A 20,815-nucleotide genomic window follows, 5' to 3' on the forward strand; every position below is an offset into this window, starting at 1 on the left:
AGTCCTAACAGAATACCTTTGGGTGTCTTCTTTCTAGAATGGGGTCATTTGTGGGGTTCCTATACTGCCCTGGCATTTTAGGGGTCCTAAACCATGAGGAGTAGTCTGGAAATCAAATGCCGCAAAATGACCTGTGAAATCCTAAAGGTACTCATTGGACTTTGGGCCCCTTAGCGCACTTAGGGTGTAAAAAAAGTGCCACACATGTGGTACTGCCGTACTCAGGAGAAGTAGTATAATGTGTTTTGTGGTGTATTTTTACACATGCCCATGCTGGGTGGGAGAAATATCTCTGTAAATGACAATCTTTTGATTTTTTTTTACACACAATTGTCCATTTACAGAGAGATTTCTCCCACCCAGCATGGGTATGTGTAAAAATACACCCCAAAACACATTATACTACTTGTCTTGAGTACGGCGATACCACATGTGTGACACTTTTTTGCAGCCTAGGTGCGCTAAGGGGCCCAACGTCCTAATCACAGGTCAATTCGAGGCATTTGTTTTGTAGACTACTTCTCACGGTTTAGGGCCCCTAAAATGCCAGGGCAGTATAAGAACCCCACAAGTGACCCCATTTTAGAAAGAAGACACCCCAAGGTATTCCGTTAGGAGTAAGGTGAGTTAATAGAAGATTTTATTTTTTGTCACAAGTTAGTGAAAAATGACACTTTGTGAAAAAAAACAATAAAAATCAATTTCCGCTAACTTTTGACAAAAAATAAAATCTTCTATGAACTCGTCATACACCTAACAGAATACCTTGTGGTGTCTTTTTTTCTAAAATGGGGTCACTTGTGGGGTTCCTATACCGCCCTGGCATTTTACGGGCCCAAAACCGTGAGTAGTCTGGAAACCAAATGTCTCAAAATGACTGTTCAGGGGTATAAGCATCTTAAAATTTTGATGACAGGTGGTCTATGAGGGGGCGAATTTTGTGGAACCGGTCATAAGCAGGGTGGCCTTTTAGATGACAGGTTGTATTGGGCCTGATCTGATTGTGCTAGGGGGTGACAGGAGGTGATTGATGGGTGTCTCAGGGGGTGGTATGAGGGGAAAATAGATGCAATGAATGCACTGGGGAGGTGATCGGAAGGGGGTCTGAGGGGGATCTGAGGGTTTGGCCGAGTGATCAGGAGCCCACACGGGGCAAATTAGGGCCTGATCTGATGGGTAGGTGTGCTAGGGGGTGACAGGAGGTGATTGATGAGTATCTCAAGGTGTGATTAGAGGGGGGAATAGATGCAAGCAATGCACTGGCGAGGTGATCAGGGCTGGGGTCTGAGGGCATTCTGAGGGTATGGGCGGGTGATTGAGTGCCCTAGGGGCAGATAGGGGTCTAATCTGATGGGTAGCAGTGACAGGGGGTGATTGATGGGTAATTAGTGGGTGTTTGGAGGAGAGAACAGATGTAAACACTGCACTTGGGAGGTGATCTGATGTCGGATCTGCGGGCGATCTATTGGTGTGGGTGGGTGATCAGATTGCCCGCAAGGGGCAGGTTAGGGGCTGATTGATGGATGGCAGTGACAGGGGGTGATTGATGGGTGGCAGTGACAGGGGGTGATTGATGGGTGATTGACAGGTGATTGACAGGTGATCAGTGGGTTATTACAGGGAGGGACAGATGTAAATAATTCCGTGGCGAATTGATAAGGGGGGGGGGGTCTGAGGGCAAATTGAGCGTGTAGGCGGGTGATTGGGTGCCCGCAAGGGGCAGATTAGGGTCTGATCTGATGGGTAACAATGACAGGTGGTGATAGGGGGTGATTGATGGGTGATTGATGGGTAATTAGTGGGTGTTTCGAGGAGAGAATAGATGTAAACACTGCGCTTGGGTGGTGATCTGATGTCGGATCTGCAGGCGATCTATTGGTGTGGTGGGTGATCAGATTGCCCGCAAGGGGCAGGTTAGGGGCTGATTGATGGGTGGCAGTGACAGGGGGTGATTGATGGGTGGCAGTGACAGGGGGTGATTGATGGGTGGCAGTGACAGGGGGTGATTGATGGGTGGTTGACAGGTGATCAGTGGGTTATTACAGGGAAGGACAGATGTAAATAATGCCTTGGCGAATTGATAAGGGGGGGTCTGAGGGCAATCTGAGCGTGCAGGCGGGTGATTGGGTGCCCGCAAGGGGCAGATTAGGGTCTGATCTGATAGGTACCAGTGACAGGTGGTGATAGGGGGTGATTGATGGGTGATTGATGGGTAATTAGTGGGTGTTTAGAGGAGAGAATAGATGTAAACACTGCGTTTGGGTGGTGATCTGATGTCGGATCTGCAGGCGATCTATTGGTGTGGGTGGGTGATCAGATTGCCCGCAAGGGGCAGGTTAGGGGCTGATTGATGGGTGGCAGTGACAGGGGGTGATTGATGGGTGATTGACAGGTGATTGACAGGTGATCAGGGGGGATAGATGCATACAGTACATGGGGGGGGGGGGGGGCTGGGGAGAATCTGAGGGGTGGGGGGGTGATCAGGAGGGAGCAGGGGGCAGGGGGGGGATAAAAAAAATAGCGTTGACAGATAGTGACAGGGAGTGATTGATGGGTGATTAGGGGGGTGATTGGGTGTAAACATGGGTCTGGGGGTGGGCAGGGGGGGGTCTGAGGGGTGCTGTGGGCGATCAGGGGGCAGGGGGGGGGGAAATCAGTGTGCTTGGTGCAGACTAGGGTGGCTGCAGCCTGCCCTGGTGGTCCCTCGGACACTGGGACCACCAGGGCAGGAGGCAGCCTGTATAATACACTTTGTAAACATTACAAAGTGTATTATACACTTTGTATGCGGCGATCGTCGGTTTAACATCCCGCCGGCGCTTCCGTATAGCCGGCGGGATGTTGCGGCGGGTGAGCGGTGTCAGGAGCCGGCGGAGGATCGCGTCACGGATGACGCGATCGCTCCGCCCATGCCCTTACAGGGACCGCCGCCTCTGTGGGTGAGCTGGTCCTTGCAGGGTACACTTCCCGGCCGCCGCTGTGCGTTAGGCGGTCGGGAAGTGGTTAAACAATTCATGCCAATAGACATTCTTCAAGGGAGCTCACAGTTAATGCCATATTTTTTCATAAAATGTACAGTATGTGTATCTGGCTGGATAGTGTACTGGTTAAGGGCTCTGGCTCTGACACAGGAGACCTTCAAATCTCGGCTCTTCCTGTTTAGTAAGCTAGCACCAATTCAGTAAGGAGGCCTTAACTCTGCTACTGCCTATAGTCTGAGCCCTATTGGCTTCAGCTCTGGCACTTTAAGTCCGCCAGGAGAAAAGCGCTATATAAATGTTATTTGTCTTGTAGTGTATGTAGATGCAATGGGCCATGTTTTGTAAAACGGTAGATAGGGAGGCTGACTGGACACCCTGAGAAGAGAAAACACAGAGACAACCGTTGCCCTAGTAGTGTAATATGTCACAAGAAGGGAGCAAGTATAGGAGAAGGAAAAGTGGTGCTCACAAAGGAAGGTTGAAAATGGGGCAACCAACCACCAGAAGCAGTATAAACCAAATTCTATTCGGGTGCCCAGGGATACTGGCTGGCTGAATACTGGCAATGGTCCTAATGATGGCAGAGACCAAAAGGTCAGACTACATCTTTCCAAGGGAGAGTAAACAAGCACAAAGGGAGGAAAAAGAGATGCCCAGAGATATGATAAAACTGAGTTAAAAACAAAATAAATTAGAAAAAAAATGATGAGGTGGCTTACCTCAATTAAGACAAATTCAAACAAATTCATTTTATTATGCACTGGCAACATGTTTCTTGGGTCTGTACCAACTTCCTCAGGCTGATTAACCTATTTTGGTTCCTGGACGTAGTTTCTACGTCCAGGAACCATGCGCGCTACTGCGCGCTCCCGCGGCCGATCGCGCGCGTGCACGCGCACTCCCGGCCGCGGATTCGGTAGCCACGGAATCAATGTATCGGGCTATGGTGCCCGATCACTGATTTCTCTCCCCCGCTGAAAAAGCAACAGCTTCTCTCGGAAGCTGTGCTTTTTCTGGCTGTCTCCTCCCTGATGCGTCACTCTAAGCGTGTGCTACGCTTAGAGTGACGTCATGTAAACAAACTCATGGCCGCCATCTTGTGGCCAAAAAGTAAAACTACACCTGAAAAAAAAAAAAAATTAACACACATTTACATTATAAATCTATTGTTTACCTCCCACCCTTCCAAAACTACCCAAATAAAATGTTTACTATAAAAAAAACAAAACATTACAATAAAAAAAACATGTAAATATTTACCTAAGGGTCTAAACTTTTTAAATATCAATGTAAAGATGAAATATTTCTATATTTTTTTATTTTAAACTTGTAAATAGTGATAGATGCAAAATGGAAAAAATGCACCTTTATTTCCAAATAAAATATTGTCGCCATACATTGTGATAGGGACATAATTTTAACGGTGTAATAACCGGGACATATGGGCAAATACAATACGTGAGTTTTAATTATGGAGGCATGTATTATTTTAAAACTATAATGGCTGAAAACTGAGAAATAATGAATTTTTCCATTTTTTTCTTATTCTTCCTGTTAAAATGCATTTACAGTAAAGTGGCTCTTAGCAAAATGTACCCCCCAAAGAAAGCCTAATTGGTGGCGGAAAAAACAAGATATAGATCAGTACATTGTGATAAGTAGTGATAAAGTTATAGGCTAATGAATGGGAGGTGAACATTTCTCACGTGAAAACGACGGAACGCGAATGGGTTAAAGTTCTGAAGGGAGCTTTAAGCCGAGAAATAAGTGCCTCTGACTCAGAGGCACTCATATGAATTTGTATCCATTGAGGTAAGCCACCTCATCAATTTTTCTCATTTATTTAGTTTTTAACTCAATTGTATCATATTACTGGGTGACTCTTTTGCTCCCTTTATGTTTTGTAAAACTTTATTTTGTAAAAACAATGACAGGACAGATGGTATTTTATACTACGTGGACATTTACAATGACGCTAGATAATTTATAATAAAAACCATCAGGTAATTTATAATGAAAGAGGCCTTCAGGCAGCGTAACTCACCCTACAGGTTGGCTCTCGAAATCCTCAGACCATTGATCTTGAATGTCTTCAGTGGAGAGATCAACACCTCTAGTTGTTGCAAAATTTAACTCGCTGCCTTCTGTGCCATGGAAATAGATTGCGTTGCCATCTGATTGACAGCTATGCTATGGAGACAGAAGAAATCCATGACTGTCAGATCTTTAAGAAAATATTATATACATCAAATAATTAGTGTAGATTTAAAAGGAAAACAATGTTTGCACTCAAACATACAATGAAGTGTGGTAAGGCAAAAAACAAATATACTATAAGGAAGTATATTAGCCTTTACATACAGCACTACTCATCATCTTATTCCAATAAAATACATTTTTACTAATCATTAAAATATAGTTACGTTTTAAATATACTATTACTCCTCTAAATCCCCTTTTGTATTTGATGGTCTTCAGACAATTGCATATAGGTGATTAATTGCCAGACTGCTACATAGGAAGACTATGGCCCAGGAGCTAGCAATATGATGGCAAGAGCAACGGAAAATGGACAAAGTATAATATACCCAACCAGTCAAATGTCCTTTGCGGTGGAAAGGGGGGTAGGACATGCTCACTTCTCCTTTCTGGTCATCTAGGCTGCATACTGATAAACTGTCTGGTTGGAATTCCAAAGAAACACATGCACAATTTTTTTCAAATTTTTTGAAACATATAGGGTCCTTTTACACTTATTGCATTGGTATACATTAGAGTGCATTAGTATGCTTTAGTATGCATTTTTCCTTCAGAGTGAAAAAGCTTTCAGTTAAAATGCGTATAGTGTGAACTGTGCCATAGAGAAACATGGACATTACTTTAAAAATCAGTTTTCTTTCAGTTATAACTAGAGATGGCCCGAACCTCCGATTTTCGGTTCGCGAAACGCGAACTTCTGCAAAAGTTCGGTTCGCACGAACTTTCGCGAACCGCAATAGACTTCAATGGGGAGGCAGACTTTGAAAACTAGAAACACTTATGCTGGCCACAAAAGTGATGGAAAAGATGTTTCAAGGGGTCTAACATCTGAGTTTTTGCATGGCGGAGTGGGATAGACACCAAAAGTCCCGGGGAAAAAATCTGGATTTGACGCAAAGCAGTGTTTTAAGAGCAGAAATCACATTGAATGCTAAATTGCAGGCCTAAAGTGTTTTAAAACATCTTGCTTGTGTATACATCAATCAGGGAGTGTAATTAGAGTACTGCTTCACATTGACACACCAAACTCGTGTAACGCACCGCAAACAGCTGTTTGTGTTGTGACGGCCGTGCTGGACTGGTGCGCACCATGGCGAGATTGCTCTTCCTCAGTGATATCAGTTAATGTCTGACTGCCTTATCAACTTTCGATGGTTCTTTCTCTACCATTGTTAAAGCTTACATCTATTTTTTTTTAATTACATTTTCTGCTGGCTGTTCAGTACCTGTAACGAGAATATGGAGGGCAAGTCTGCCATTGTGACCACTGGTAATGGGTTTGATTCTGGTTCAGAGTGGGAGCCTGAGAACTGGCTACTATCACCACACATCCAAGTAAGGACCCATTTGCTGTATAAGTAATGTACCTGCCCTGACCGTGCTTTGTAGACCAGGCATCTGTGGTCAGATGGACCCTTGACCCAGTGCAAGATGAACCAAATCGAAAGCATTTGCCAAGAATGTGTTATGGAGGGCAAGTCTGCCATTCATTCAACTGTGTGAAACTTTTGATGGTACTTTCTCAGTACCATGGTGACCACGGGTAATGGCCAGGGAATCCTGGTTTGATTCCGGTCCGGAGTGGGAGCCTAAGAAATGGCTACCACCGCCACACATCCAAGGAAGGCAGCAGGCACGCTGTGGGCAAAGGAGCAGGAACGGCTATCACACATCCAAGGAAGGCAGCAGGCATGGCATGCACATCCCAAGGTAGTGACCAAAAATAACAATACAGGAGGACTTTCGAGGCCCTGCTGTATATGAGATGAAGCAACTTTAAATCCTTTAATGAGAACCTGTTATGGAGGGCAAGTCTGCCATCCATTCAAGTGAAAGGTATGCACTGACTGCCAGGTATAATACAATGTGCTGTCAAAGATGCAGTGAAAGGTATGCAGTGACTGCAAACAGCTGTTTGTGTAGTGGTGGCCGTGCTGGACTTTTGCGCACCATGACGAGAATGCAGGTGATGACGGCTTTCCAGTCCATATGGTCGCCGGGCTGAGGTAGCTGGATGACAGAACAGTGCTGATCAATATTGGTCTGTCCACAATGAAGCAACGACCTTATTATCGTGGGTGTGCCCCCCCCCCCAAGACACTCATATAGCCGGTGGTCATTGCTTCATTGTGATACGCAAGCCCCTTCACCGTGGCAAGGTAATGATCATGAAGGGCAATTGGAACTTGTACATGCCTTTTGTTTTGTTGTTGCAGCTGCAGTGCAGCCAGAAAAATTAGGCAGGCATGTACATGCACCAGAAAAATTATTATAGCGGCCGCTTCTAGCAGCGGCCTTAAAAATTCAGTAATCCACCTGGAGCCCTGGACCCTGTTGGTGGTGGTGGAGAAGGCAGTCAACCCGGCCTGCAGGCAGAGATGCTGTGTGAGGAGTGACTTAGTCTTGGGGCAGGCAGTCACATGGCGTGCAGGCAGAGATGCTGTGTGTGGGGACTGACTTAGACTTCGGGCAGGACTGAGCGTGCTTTGCAGACCAGGCATCCGTGGTCAGATGGACCCTTGACCCAACGCTGTGTGCCAGAGATATCACCGATTGCCTTTCAACATCACGGTACAGTTTAGGTATCGCCTTTTTTGAGAAAAAATTGCGTTCTGGTATCTTCCACTGCGGTGTGTGGCTTTGCTTTTGTGTGCTGCTTTTCCTCAGGTGGTCATTCCATTGCAGTTTGTGCTTTGTAATCATGTGCCTTCGTAAGGTAGTTGTCCCTACGTGGGTCTTGGTGTTTCCACGTCTCAATTTTCGGTGGCAGAGAGTACAGATGGCATTGCTCTCATCTGAGGCAGCCATACAAAAAAATGTCCACACCGCTGAGCACTGGGGTGATGGCACTTTGGCGGTGGCAGCCGACTGAGTGTTAAGTGGGGTGCCAGACTCAGAGCAGAGGGAGGAAGATATGCCACGCTTTGCTGCGGAAGCTGAGAAAGATGAGGTGTTCTGTGTTAAATAGTCAACTACGTCCTGACAATATTGGGGGTTGATGGCACGTGCCTTCTTCTGAACACTGTACTTTGGTCGAGGGCCGCACGAAATCACGACAGCGGGACCTCGAACAGACTTGCCAGGTGGCCTGCCTCTGCCTTTTGTTTTGTCCATATTGGGGGGGATGAAGTGAAAGGTATGCACTGACTTTACTAATACAATGTGCAGTCACACAGGTGCAGTTCACAGTTATGCACGGAGTGGTATATAACATTGCGTGCACTCACGTAGGTAGGTGGGTGCACTGAACACAACAGGTAGGTATATGCAGTGATGGGTATTACAAATGTGCACCTGTCACACACACATACCATGAACAGGTACAGTGACTGGTGGTATTAAATATCACACTGCGTGCACTCACATAGGTAGGTGGGTGCACTGAACACCACAGGTAGGAATATGCAGTGATGGGTATTACAATGTGCACCTGTCCCACACAGACAGGTACCGGACAGGCACAGTGACACTGCGTGTGCTCACGTAGGTAGGTGGGTGCATTGTGAACAACAGGTAGGTATATGCAGTGATGGGTATTATAATGTGCACCTGGCACAGTAGTAATTATACCACCAAAGGGCCAAAGGCCAGCTGCGATTGACTGACAGGGCTGTATATAATGCAAGTGGGCCACACAAATAAAAAATAGATCACAAGAACAAGATCAGCTCTCAAAAGAGCTGTTGAGGGGTGTTTTTAGCAAGGAGCAAGCTAAGAAGCCTACAAGAGCCTAACAAAGCTTTCCCTATGGGGGGGGGGGCTCCAGGAGGGAGTGTAGCCTGATTGGCTACAATGTGCCTGCTGACTGTGATGTAGAGGGTCAAAGTTGACCCTAATGATGCACTATGGGGGCGAATCGAACTTCCGGAAAAGTTTGCGGTTCTCCGCGAACGCGAACCACCGAAGTTCACCGGGAACCGTTCGGGCCATCTCTCGTTATAACTGAGAGCAACTGATGAAGTGTAAAAGGACCCTAACTGTCTCTAGTAACTCCAGAGTTATTTTATGATTACTGATCATAAAATATTTTATAATTGAAAATGTAACCTGGATACTTCTTGGTATTCCAAGACTCGAATCATGTTTTAAAATGTACTGTAAATTAATTTTTTTTAAATGTTCCTGTGGAAACTGATAAAAAAGATAACTTATTATCTTAAAGAAACTTCTAGAAACATACTACATAATGAAATTAATTATTAATTATAATGAGTTTTCTTAGCAAAAATTCCAGATTCCAGAAAAAATACTTTAATGTCTACAGGATTTCAAAATTCAATGAGTATTCTGACTGTATTCTATCTATCTATCTATCTATCTATCTATCGATCTATCTATTGATCAATCGATCTACACACACTGTATTTTTTGAACTATAGGTTAAACCTAGGTTTGGAGGACTAAACCAGGGAAAAAAATATACTAAACCTTGTGCGTCCATGGTGCATGGCCCTCTTGTGGATGATCTCCCCTTATACCTCGTGTCCTCCTGTGTCCTCCTCTGTCCCCCTAGTGTCCACCAAGTGTCCATCTCTGTTCCCCTTGTGTCTTATACTGTCCCCTTTGTGTCCTCCTCTGTGCCCCTCTGTGTCCTTCTGTGTCCTCTATTGTCCCCTTTGTGTACATGCCTCTTTTTGTTGCCGTGTCCTCGTTTGTCTCCCATGTCCTTTTTGGGACATGGCAGACATAGGCACCTGCAGCGATCAAAGACCTGTTCTCTCCCTCACTCTTCCCCCATGTAATGACGTAATCAGGAAAAGCCACTGATCGCTGCGGGCACCCTTAGATCAGATGAGAAATGCACCCGCTTCTCCCTGCTGCTACTTGCACTGCACAAAGTGGAGGAGGACACAGGGACAAAAGAGGACACAGTACAGGCAGTCCCCGACATAGCTGCAAGTTGGGGGTTCATATCAGCTGGTGTTCGTAAGTCGGAGACTCCCTGTATTTTGAATATAAGAAGCGGTGACTATTTCTCCCCACTTATGGGGGAGAAAAGATGTGTCTTATAATATATATATATATATATATATATATATATATACAGTGGCGTAGCTAAGGAGCTGTGGGCCCCGATGCAAGTTTTACATGGGGCCCCCCAAGCACTCTATACATAACAATTGATACGGCATGACAAAACCTGCCAATGGCAACTACAGTGTCAGAGGTGCAAGAAGAGGCTGGGAAACAGTTTGTTAGTGATTACTACTATTCACAGCATCTATAGAAATGATTATTATGAGCACAGGACCAATAGAGAGGTAATAATGTAGATGAGGGAGAGCCCTTCGGGGCCCCTCTGGCCCAAGGGCCCCGATGCGGTCGCTACCTCTGCACCCCCTATTGCTACGCCCCTGTATATATATATATATATATATATATACACACAGTATATATATATATACACAGTATATATATATACCGCATATATATATATATATATATATATATATATATATATATTAGAATTTCATTATAGTAAACTCTGATATAGTAAACCTCTGGATATAGTAAAACCTAGTCCCTAGTGCTCAGTTTACTAAGAATATAACTATGTTGTTTTTAGAAATACTATCTCAGATGCAGAACTGTGCAGAATAATATTGTAATGTTTTCTTACACCTGACGTTGAATATGAACTGGATTGATGGTTTTTTTAATTGTATAGATTTGAATACTATTTAGTAACATCCATTCTAATTATTATTATTATTATCATTTATTAGATTTATATAGCGCCAACATATTACGCAGCGCTGTACAATAAAAAGGGTTACAGAGAATGATAACAGGGGTGACAGAACAATACAGGTAATAGACAATAGATACAACAATACAGGTAATAACTGATAAATGACAGGTACTAGAACCATCAATGCATATTCAACAGTTTAGCAAAAGAATTTTCACACTGTCATGTGCTGACGGCAATCAACTCTTTTATTCAATTGCAATGGAACGGTTTTCAGTGAGGTGCTTCCATGTGGTGGCATTTATTTTTGTGTTCTGCATACATTTGCTAGATAATAAAGGGCAAATCAATTACATGAAGATGCAACTTGATCAATGAAAGGTCAGCTGCTAGTGACACAACTAAATCTTAAAGAAAAGGGCAATATGGATCAAACATATAATAAAAGACTTGAGGAGGCTTATGCTGTAATGACCAAGTCAGTATTCATATGCATACATCTGTGGTGTATTATCCATTGCTATTACTACAGTTCTGCAAACTGGAAGAGTTACTGCACCAATACATTCTATTACACTTTTTGGGTGAAGGTTAGCAAGATGAATTACTAGATGAATCAAACAGTGATTTCTTATATCACTCAGGGATTCCAGCTGCAAGATACATCAAATAAAGTGTTAACATTTCTCCTGTGGGACTAAAAGCACATGGGTAGAGCTGCAGCCACTTACAGCACACCTTGAAAGCAGCGTGGGTAGCATTTGAATTAGTAAGAAATCTTGCCTAAAAATTCCTTACAGATTAGGAACTGGTTCCAGCCCTAGTCTCCTTTATCAAGCATGGTGCCCCTACCCAGCACACTGAGTGTACATTCATTTAAATTACGGTAGTCATTGTGAGCTTACTATTTTGAAGAATGAAACTATTTCTTTCTTTGTATTTAACCTCCTGCCGCCCGCGTCACGCCAGTAGGCGTGGCCGCGGCGGCAGCCCCGGGACCGCCTAACGCCAATTGGCGTAAAGTCCTGGGGCTCTGTTTAGCATGAGATCGCGCGCATGGTGCGCGCGCATCTCATGCTCGGAGGGCGGAGCTCCGCCCCGCCTTCAGTCTCCGAGCCACTCGGGAGACTGTTAGACGGCGTGGGCGATCACGCCGTCTATTTACTTGGTGCAGCGCTGCGATGAGCAGCAGCGCTGCACTGGGGACAGCCGTGTGACACGGCTGTCCCCATGGGGGACAAGAGAGCGATCGGCTCTTATAGGCAGAAGCCTATGACAGCCGATCGCCGTAATTGGCCGGCTGTGGGGAGGGAGGGAGCGAGGGAGGGAAAGGAATTAAAGGAAGAGTTTTTTTTTTTTTTAAAGTGACAACATAAATATTTATTTAAAAAAAAATAAACATGGGGGGAGCGATCAGACCCCACCAACAGAGAGCTCTGTTGGTGGGGAGAAAAGGGGGGGGGAATCACTTGTGTGCTGAGTTGTGCGGCCCTGCAGCTTGGCCTTAAAGCTGCAGTGGCCAATTTTGCTAAAAATGGCCTGGTCACTAGGGGGGTTTAGCCCTGCAGTCCTCAAGTGGTTAAGCTCCATCTGCCCTATCCTTTGCCAGCACATAGTACATAAATGGTGGCTACTATTATTTGCCTTGCCAGGTCGGCATCTTCTGTGCCTGTGCAAGCGAGTGGCCGCGCTGCTTGTGATCGCGCTAGTTTACATAGCCTGGAGCGTTCTGCGCAGACCACAATCATGAGCGTCGCAGCCAAGCGCTCAACCAGGTGCAAAGGATACCGACCTGATGAGGTCGGCATCTGCAACGGAGGCAGAACTGCGGCAAGGGACAGATGGGTTGCCTGGAGGAAGCCCCAGGTAAATAGATCTTTTTTTCCACCTCACACCTGTTCTTTAAGGCAGGTTACACACTTGCAGGGACGTTGGCTTCTGCATTCGCGCTTAACATTTATGTTTTTCCAGGAACATGTCCACATTTCTGACGACAGATTCGCATAACCAATACAAGTCAAGTGGGCCCGTTTCCATTAGCAAAAAAATGTGCACAGCAGAGCTATCAGAATTCGCACGCCACAAGCATAGTGTACGATTTGCATGTAACGTAATTAATAGGAAAATCGCATGCATTTTCGCTATGTGAATTTTCAATGCAAATTCGCATACATTTTTGCGTAAAATTAATGTAAAAGGATGTTGGTTCCTTGGTTCATATTTTCTGGTATTGTCCAAAAATTGTAAATCTCTGGAAGAGTATAGAAACATTCTTAAAAAAATTACCTGCATTTCTCACTACTATAACTCCGGATATGGCTTTATTGCATCTAAAAACATCTGACCTTCCTACAAGTGAGAGATATATCTTCAGTCATGTGTGTATTGTGGCTAAATTGAATATAGCTGACAACTGGAAATCTCATTATGTTCCAACTTTGGAAGACATCTTGAGAAAGGTTGATGCAAATTTAATGGCCGAAAGGTCATGGGCAATAAAAAATGGAAATATTCATGCTTTCTGGAAAAAAGCACATCTGTGGCCTAATATTTTCAAAGAATCAGGGCTCCATGATGTTTAATGCCTGGGTTGATTGAGCCTCCTCACATAGACACATAGACATATAGATATATGGAACTCCAATAACTAGCTGGAAACTCATGTATTATTAAAGATGACTAAACCTCAAAAAACTCTAAACTCCTGGAAGTAATTTTAGAAGGATTATTTGCCAATTAATTCACAGTGAAGTATACATATCCTTGATATATAAAAACCAAGAACTTAACACAAGACAATAGCGCATTCAGTTTAAATTAGTTTAGTTTAGTCTAATTTTGTTAGTTTAGTTTAAATTCGTTCAGTAAGAATATATCACAGGAATATTGGAATCTTGTAATGTATAAGACATTCATAATTATGGGATCATATCTTGATTATTGGTTATTTTGAATTAGAGTCTTGGATCTATATAGTGATGGTGTAACATAAGTAAACCATGGACATAGAACAGGGATGCGTCCTCTGGAGTCTCAGTAGGGAGGCTAGTTGATGCCCCCATTCTCCAGAGGTTCTGTTCCTTGGGAAATCTCTATAAACAAGATCTTAACATTTACACCATTACAGGATCACTTCACACTAAGGTAGCATACATTTAAGATATGATTAATATTTTTATATATATAATATTGGGTATAATAAAAGACCAAAGGGAAATTGTCTGATATAGTTTAGTTATAATTTTTTGAAACTCAACATTTATGATGTATCTATTTCAAGCTATGTAATTTACTAAAGGTATTGCTGTTCAAATTTCAACATAACTTTTGTACAGGTTATTTTATATTATTTGTTTAAACAAAGAATGTTATTATGTATAAAGTGTATCTCTGTTTTTTTATATATATACATGATATGTCAATGGCATATTTGTTACAAATTTGAAATTCCAATAAAAAATATTGAAAACTAAATTAATGTAAAAGCACACAGGCACTGACATGGTTAAAATCGCATACTTACAAAAAATATGCTAAAATGCGTGCGTTTTCACGCTAAAATTTGAAAACAAACAAATACGAATTCTCATCCGCACCAGTTTGAACGTAGCCTTATCTGAAATGTAGCAGAAACTATCTAATAACATGGTACCGTAAAAATACATGTAAAGTATAAATTAAATGGTACAAAACATTAGTTGTAATTTTAATCATATCTTTTCGTTTCTGAAAAATTTTAGTGGCTGATTTTTTAAGTCCAATATAACACCTTTCCATCAATCAAACGATATTTTAGCGTTACAGATTTAGGTGATTGCAAAAAATAGAGTTAAAGTTTGTCTTATTACTACTAAACCTAACCCTACTCTCACACAGAACCCTCCCCTGCCTATCCCTAACCCCGGTGGTGCCTAACCCTAAGACTTCCCTGGTGGTGCCTTACCGTAAGACCCCCCTGGTGGTGCCTAACCCTAAGACACCCCCGGTGGTGCCTAACCCTAAGACTCCCCCCCGGTGGTGCCTAACCCTAAGACACCCCCGGTGGTGCCTAACCCTAAAACACCCCTAGTGGTGCCTAACCCTAAGACCCCACTGGTAGTGCCTAACCCTAAGACCCCACTGGTGGTGCCTAACCCTAAGACCCCATTGGTGGTGCCTAACCCTAAGACCCCACCCCAGTGGTGCCTAACCCTAAGACCCCACTGGTGGTGCCTAACCCTAAGACTTCCCTGGTGGTGCCTAACCCTAAGGCCCCCCTGGTGGTGCCTAACCCTAAGATCGCCCGAAAGGAAAAAACTCAAAAAGAACGTAAAAAAAGTAAAATTAAATGTCAAAATGATAATTGATGCAATTATAATTCTATTGACGTAATTATAATTAGTAGCAAAGAAGAGAGAAAGAGTCTCATATTTTTATTTTCAGTTATATAGCTTTTTTTTTTATAACATTGCATCATTCTCTAATATTTGCAGGTTACAAACTACACTCTGCATTTTAAACTATGAAAGTTAACAGAGCTAATGACCCTTTGAACTTCCCTACAGTAAAACCTTATCTGAAGTTGTATTTCACTGTTTCTTTGATGTACAAGTGCTTTCGAAAATAGCATTGCTCTCTGACTAAATTAGTCAGAGAGCTCAGAGAGGCTCTTTTGCATAGATAACAAGTGAAGTTTCTTAACACTTCCTGTACGGGAAACAATATGAGACTCTTTGCTACTAATGTTCTATTTCTTAGCTGTAATACACATACAATTCATTATATCATAAGTTTATTTTCACTTCAGCTTCCATTTAAGGTATATAAGTGGATTTAAAGACCATGACTGACTTTGAATGAAAAAAATACAGCTTCATGTAAGTTGCGCATTTTTCTGACCTAAAGTGTGCCATCTAGACATGCTGCCTTTGTTGCTCTTCTGCATACCTGAATATCAAAGAGTCACACACAGTTATACAGTATGTATGTTTTAGAAAGACACCCCTCCTTAAACCCTATCAGAATGGCCCAACGTAGCTCTGCTCATTGTAAGGACATAGTTATTTTTAAAATGAAACGTATTTAGCCAGAAATCACTGATCCTCATTGCTGGCACATTTTCAAGAGCCTGGGTACTCTGCTAAAAGCAGATAACTTGAATTGTGTACGGATGATTATAATCCATACATAATTCCTCACTAGTGTATTCCCTATCCCAGCCAATTTTTGTCTGTATGCCATCGAAGTATTGAAAAAAAAAACGCTTAAGTAAAAGCCTTCTGCTGGGGACTCAATGCAAGCTTTTATTTCAATCCATTGCTTTAAAGATAGTGTGTTCTCTGCCAGACACTCACTAATGCCTTCCACTTTCATTCAGCAGTTTATCCTTGAGGGCTTAGAATCCTCTTTGCTTTTGTAGTGGCTCATAACTGTGGCCTATTGTTGGCAGGGCCTTCTCATTTATAATAATACAAATCTGATGTTCTTATCACAAAGTGTAATGTTGTACACCATTGCAGTGCCTGCTAATGTCATGCCATATCTGTCCTTTTAAAATTCAAACTCAAAGCATGCAGTAAAAAAAAAAGTATTTCTGATTTTATAGTTAAATGATACATTTATTGTTAAATGTTTTATTACAAATCACAATTCTTGGTTAAAAATTATAAAGATACAGTACTTCTGGAATGCATATTCCTGGTATTCACAATGCAAACTCCTTTCCTATGCTTACATAAATCTGTGCTAAGTCTTTACACTAAAGGGTAGATATGGAGACAGACTCTGAGAGTAAATCATATAGCACATATGCAGTGTCCTCTAGTGGCAGTCAGGAACCCATCATATAGCACATATGCAGTGTCCTCTAATAGCAGTCAGGAACCCATCACATAGCACATATGCAGTGTCCTCTAGTGGCAGTCAGGAACCCATTACATAGCACATACACAGTGTCCTCTAGTGGCAGTCAGGGGCCCATCATATAGCATATATGCAGTTTCCTCTAGTGGCAGTCAGGAACCCATCATAAAGCACATACACAGTGTCTTCTAGTGGCAATCAGGAACCCATCACATAGAACATATGCAGTGTCCTCTAGAGGCAGTCAGGAGCCCATCATATAGCACATATGCAGTGTCTTCTAGTGGCAATCAGGAACCCATCACATAGCACATATGCAGAGTCCTCTAGAGGCAGTCAGGAGCCCATCATACAGCACATATGCAGTGTCCTCTAGTGGCAGTCAGGGGCCCATCATATAGCATATATGCAGTTTCCTCTAGTGGCAGTCAGGAACCCATCATAAAGCACATACACAGTGTCTTCTAGTGGCAATCAGGAACCCATCACATAGAACATATGCAGTGTCCTCTAGAGGCAGACAGGAGCCCATCATATAGCACATATGCAGTGTCTTCTAGTGGCAATCAGGAACCCATCACATAGCACATAAGCAGAGTCCTCTAGAGGCAGTCAGGAGCCCATCATACAGCACATATGCAGTGTCCTCTAGTGGCAGTCAGGGGCCCATCATATAGCATATATGCAGTTTCCTCTAGTGGCAGTCAGGAACCCATCATAAAGCACATACACAGTGTCTTCTAGTGGCAATCAGGAACCCATCACATAGAACATATGCAGTGTCCTCTAGAGGCAGTCAGGAGCCCATCATATAGCACATATGCAGTGTCTTCTAGTGGCAATCAGGAACCCATCACATAGCACATATGCAGAGTCCTCTAGAGGCAGTCAGGAGCCCATCATACAGCACATATGCAGTGTCTTCTAGTGGCAACCAGGAACCCATCACCTAGCACATATGCAGTGTCCACTAGAGGTAGTCAGAAACCCATCATATAGCATATACTGTATGCAGTGTCCTCTAGTGGCAGTCAGGAACCCATTACATAGCACATATGCAGTGTCCACTAGAGGCAGTCAGGAACCCATCATATAGCATATATACAGTGTCCTCTAGTGGCAGTCAGGAACCCATCATATAGCACATATGCTATATGATGGGTTCCTGACAGAGGCACAAAAGTGTTAAGGACAGTTTACTGAAACAGTTTTCATGCATGTTTGCAACTCATAGTCATTTTAACAAATATAAATAGCCCCACCAGTTTTGATGACAGTACTAGTTTCTGTTTTATGTTAGAACCAGTGGTAATACTTGGTTCAGTAGGTTGTATGCAATGCTGTTAGAATGAGGTAATGTTTGCTGTGTTTTCCATTTGCAAATATGGCTTGCCTTTATAACTTCAATGTCATTGCTGGTTTATATCCGAGATAAATGTTTATGGATCTCTTTATATGTTCTCCTTGAAGCCCAATGGGCCAGTGATTCTCACAGACAGCTGTAGCATCACAATTTATTTTGTTGGCGGCGTCACTTTGATTGGAACGAGTATGCTGGGTATTTGGGGACAGGCAGCTTGCAAAGGGCTGGTGGCAGATGGAAAGAAATCTGTCCACTTTGCCTTCACCTCAACGTGAGCATAGAGTCATCAATTTCATCCATTAAGGGGTTGTCTGTCAGCCCATCTGAGTAGAAGGACATTCCTGGTCATCAGATTAGCTGACAAACAATGCAGATGCAAAGAGCACTATGAAAGCAATAGAAATCATAGTTTGCAAGCAAATTGAAAATGCAACAGCCAATTTCTGTAATGACTGTAATATTTTAAGTGATTATGTTTTCCACTTCTGATTTCTCCTTAGAGAGGACATTTTTTAATTAAAGTCTAGGCAATAAGCACAGCTGAGACATGAGGGGTTGAGAGAAAAATAGGAAGGCGATTAATGGGGGACTATCACAGAATATTACAACATATCTGCTTTGTGATTAATTATATAGTAAGTGAAACAGTTGCAGTCTCAGGTGTATATGTTGTACAATAAGCAGTTATATCTGTGAACAGCCAAATAACAAAATACAAAACAGATCTATTGTAAGATACAAACTACAGGCTTCAGATGTGTATAGCGCTGACAAGCTACATAAAAATGGGACAATCTAGTTAAAGCTGGCCAGATTCTTTGCAAAGATAGCCATTTTTTTTGCAATAGCATTTGGTCAGGAGCTGGTGAAGTCTGTTTGTTTGTTCCAGTACCTGTCCTGTATCTAGCACTGACAAAACCAATGCACATAGTTTGTATCAGCGACTGTAACAAACTATTACCTTCTCTGCTGTTGTGCAACAGGTAACGGAGTTAGCATTGCATGATACAAGTGGTTCAGTAGCCATTACTATAACACAGGGTTAATGGTGCTTTGCACAGGGATGGGGAAAAGAAGGGGGGAGATACACACCTGTATGGTGTGCAATGGTGGTCCAGAGGAGTCTCTGAGATGGGCTATGCGTTTTGTTTTTACTTTTTTTTCTCTCTAAGAATCCAACATTTTATACTGCATGGCTACATATTGCACTGCACGGCTAAAGGTAATTTTAATTGATTTTTGAAATAAATTGAGTGACTTGCAGTTGCCCCAAACCAACCCTGTACCTTTGCCTCCAACCCACTATTGCTGCATATCCCACTGCTTTGTCCTCTCCATATATCTCTAGAGCTTTATAGTGCTGTCAACCCCAATTAAGCCTGAACCACCCTAATATGGGGTGCAAGGCAGCAAGTGAGCAGCAGAGTATACAGCAATAGTGGGGAGACTGGAGCGGGCTGGAAGGCACCTTGAAGTTGTTAAGGGGCAATAGTACACAATGTGGAGGTGCTCACTTATGTTGGCCCAGACCCAAAGGCACTGTAGGAAGTGGAAAAGTCAGAGAAACGTGTTGTCCATTTTTAGTGCTTAAAGAGGAACTGTCGTGAAAATCTTAAAATGTAAAACACTTACAAATAAGAAGTACATTGCTTCCAGAGTAAAATGAGCCGTAAATGACTTTTCCACTATGTTACTGTCACTTACAGTAAGGGCCTGTTTCCACTAGGAGCGGTGTGATGCGGCTACATAGTCGCATCGCACCGCTGGTGTCCTGAAACACATGCACGGCAATGGAAGAGTTTCCACTGCGTGCATGTTGTTTGGAGCAATCCGAAAATCTGCAGTATGCTGCAGATTCTCTCACGGCCGTGTCCGCCCGCAGCCGCGTCCCATCTCCTCCAATACATTTCCGCATCAGGAGATGCGGAAGTGATGCAGCCGGTGGCGGAAGTGATGCGATGCGGCTAGGTAGCTGCATTCACATGACTTAGTAGTGGAAATGGGCCCTAAGGCCCCGTTTGCACTTAATCAGTTGCTCTCAGTTATAACTGAAAGAAAACTTATTTTCAAAGTAATGTCCATGTTTTTCTACGGCACCTTTCACACTTAACACATTTTAACTGAAATCTTTTTCACAATGCACTGCTATGAAAAAAATGCATTCTAACGCGTACCAATGAGTACTAACGCACACCAACTGATTAAGTGTAAATGGGCCCCTAGTAGTAGAAATCTGACATTACCAACATATTTTGGGTTAGTCCATCTCTTCATGGGGGTTTCTTAGCATGGCCTTTATTCTTTATAAAGACACTCCCTGAAAAGGATATATACAAAGATGCTGGACAGCCTCCCTGCTCACCATACACTTTTTTGGCAGTTGGACAGAGCAACTGCCATTCACTAAGGGCCGTATGCAATTCACTTTTTCACTTGAGTTTTCTCCTAGGAGATAATTTTTCATTTTCGATTTAAAATAACTTTCCAGCACTTTTCAACTAAAAAAGTACCAAAAAGTACGTGAAATAGTACTATCAAAATTATTTTGAGTATTTCCTTGCTCTCTTGTGGCTTAAAAGGCATTTTATTGACAAGTTTAAAAATATCACTTAGGAGAAAACTCAGGTGAAAAAGTGAATTGCATATGGCCCCAAGTGCTTTAAAAAATAAAGAAAACGC

General features: G+C 42.9%; 1 protein-coding gene across 6 annotated transcripts in view; it reads right to left on the minus strand.

The window, feature by feature from the left end:
• Positions 1-20,815, minus strand: part of RELN (reelin) — a 736,759-nt gene that overhangs the window by 300,385 nt on the left and 415,559 nt on the right. For all 6 annotated transcript variants that reach the window (XM_068276234.1, XM_068276231.1, XM_068276232.1 and 3 more), the window contains one exon: positions 5,026-5,171. In XM_068276234.1, coding sequence (XP_068132335.1) covers positions 5,026-5,171 — 146 coding nt within the window. The remainder of the gene's footprint in view (positions 1-5,025; positions 5,172-20,815) is intronic.

The sequence above is a fragment of the Hyperolius riggenbachi genome, chromosome 3, assembly GCF_040937935.1.
Source record: "Hyperolius riggenbachi isolate aHypRig1 chromosome 3, aHypRig1.pri, whole genome shotgun sequence".
Taxonomy (NCBI): Eukaryota; Metazoa; Chordata; class Amphibia; order Anura; family Hyperoliidae; genus Hyperolius; species Hyperolius riggenbachi.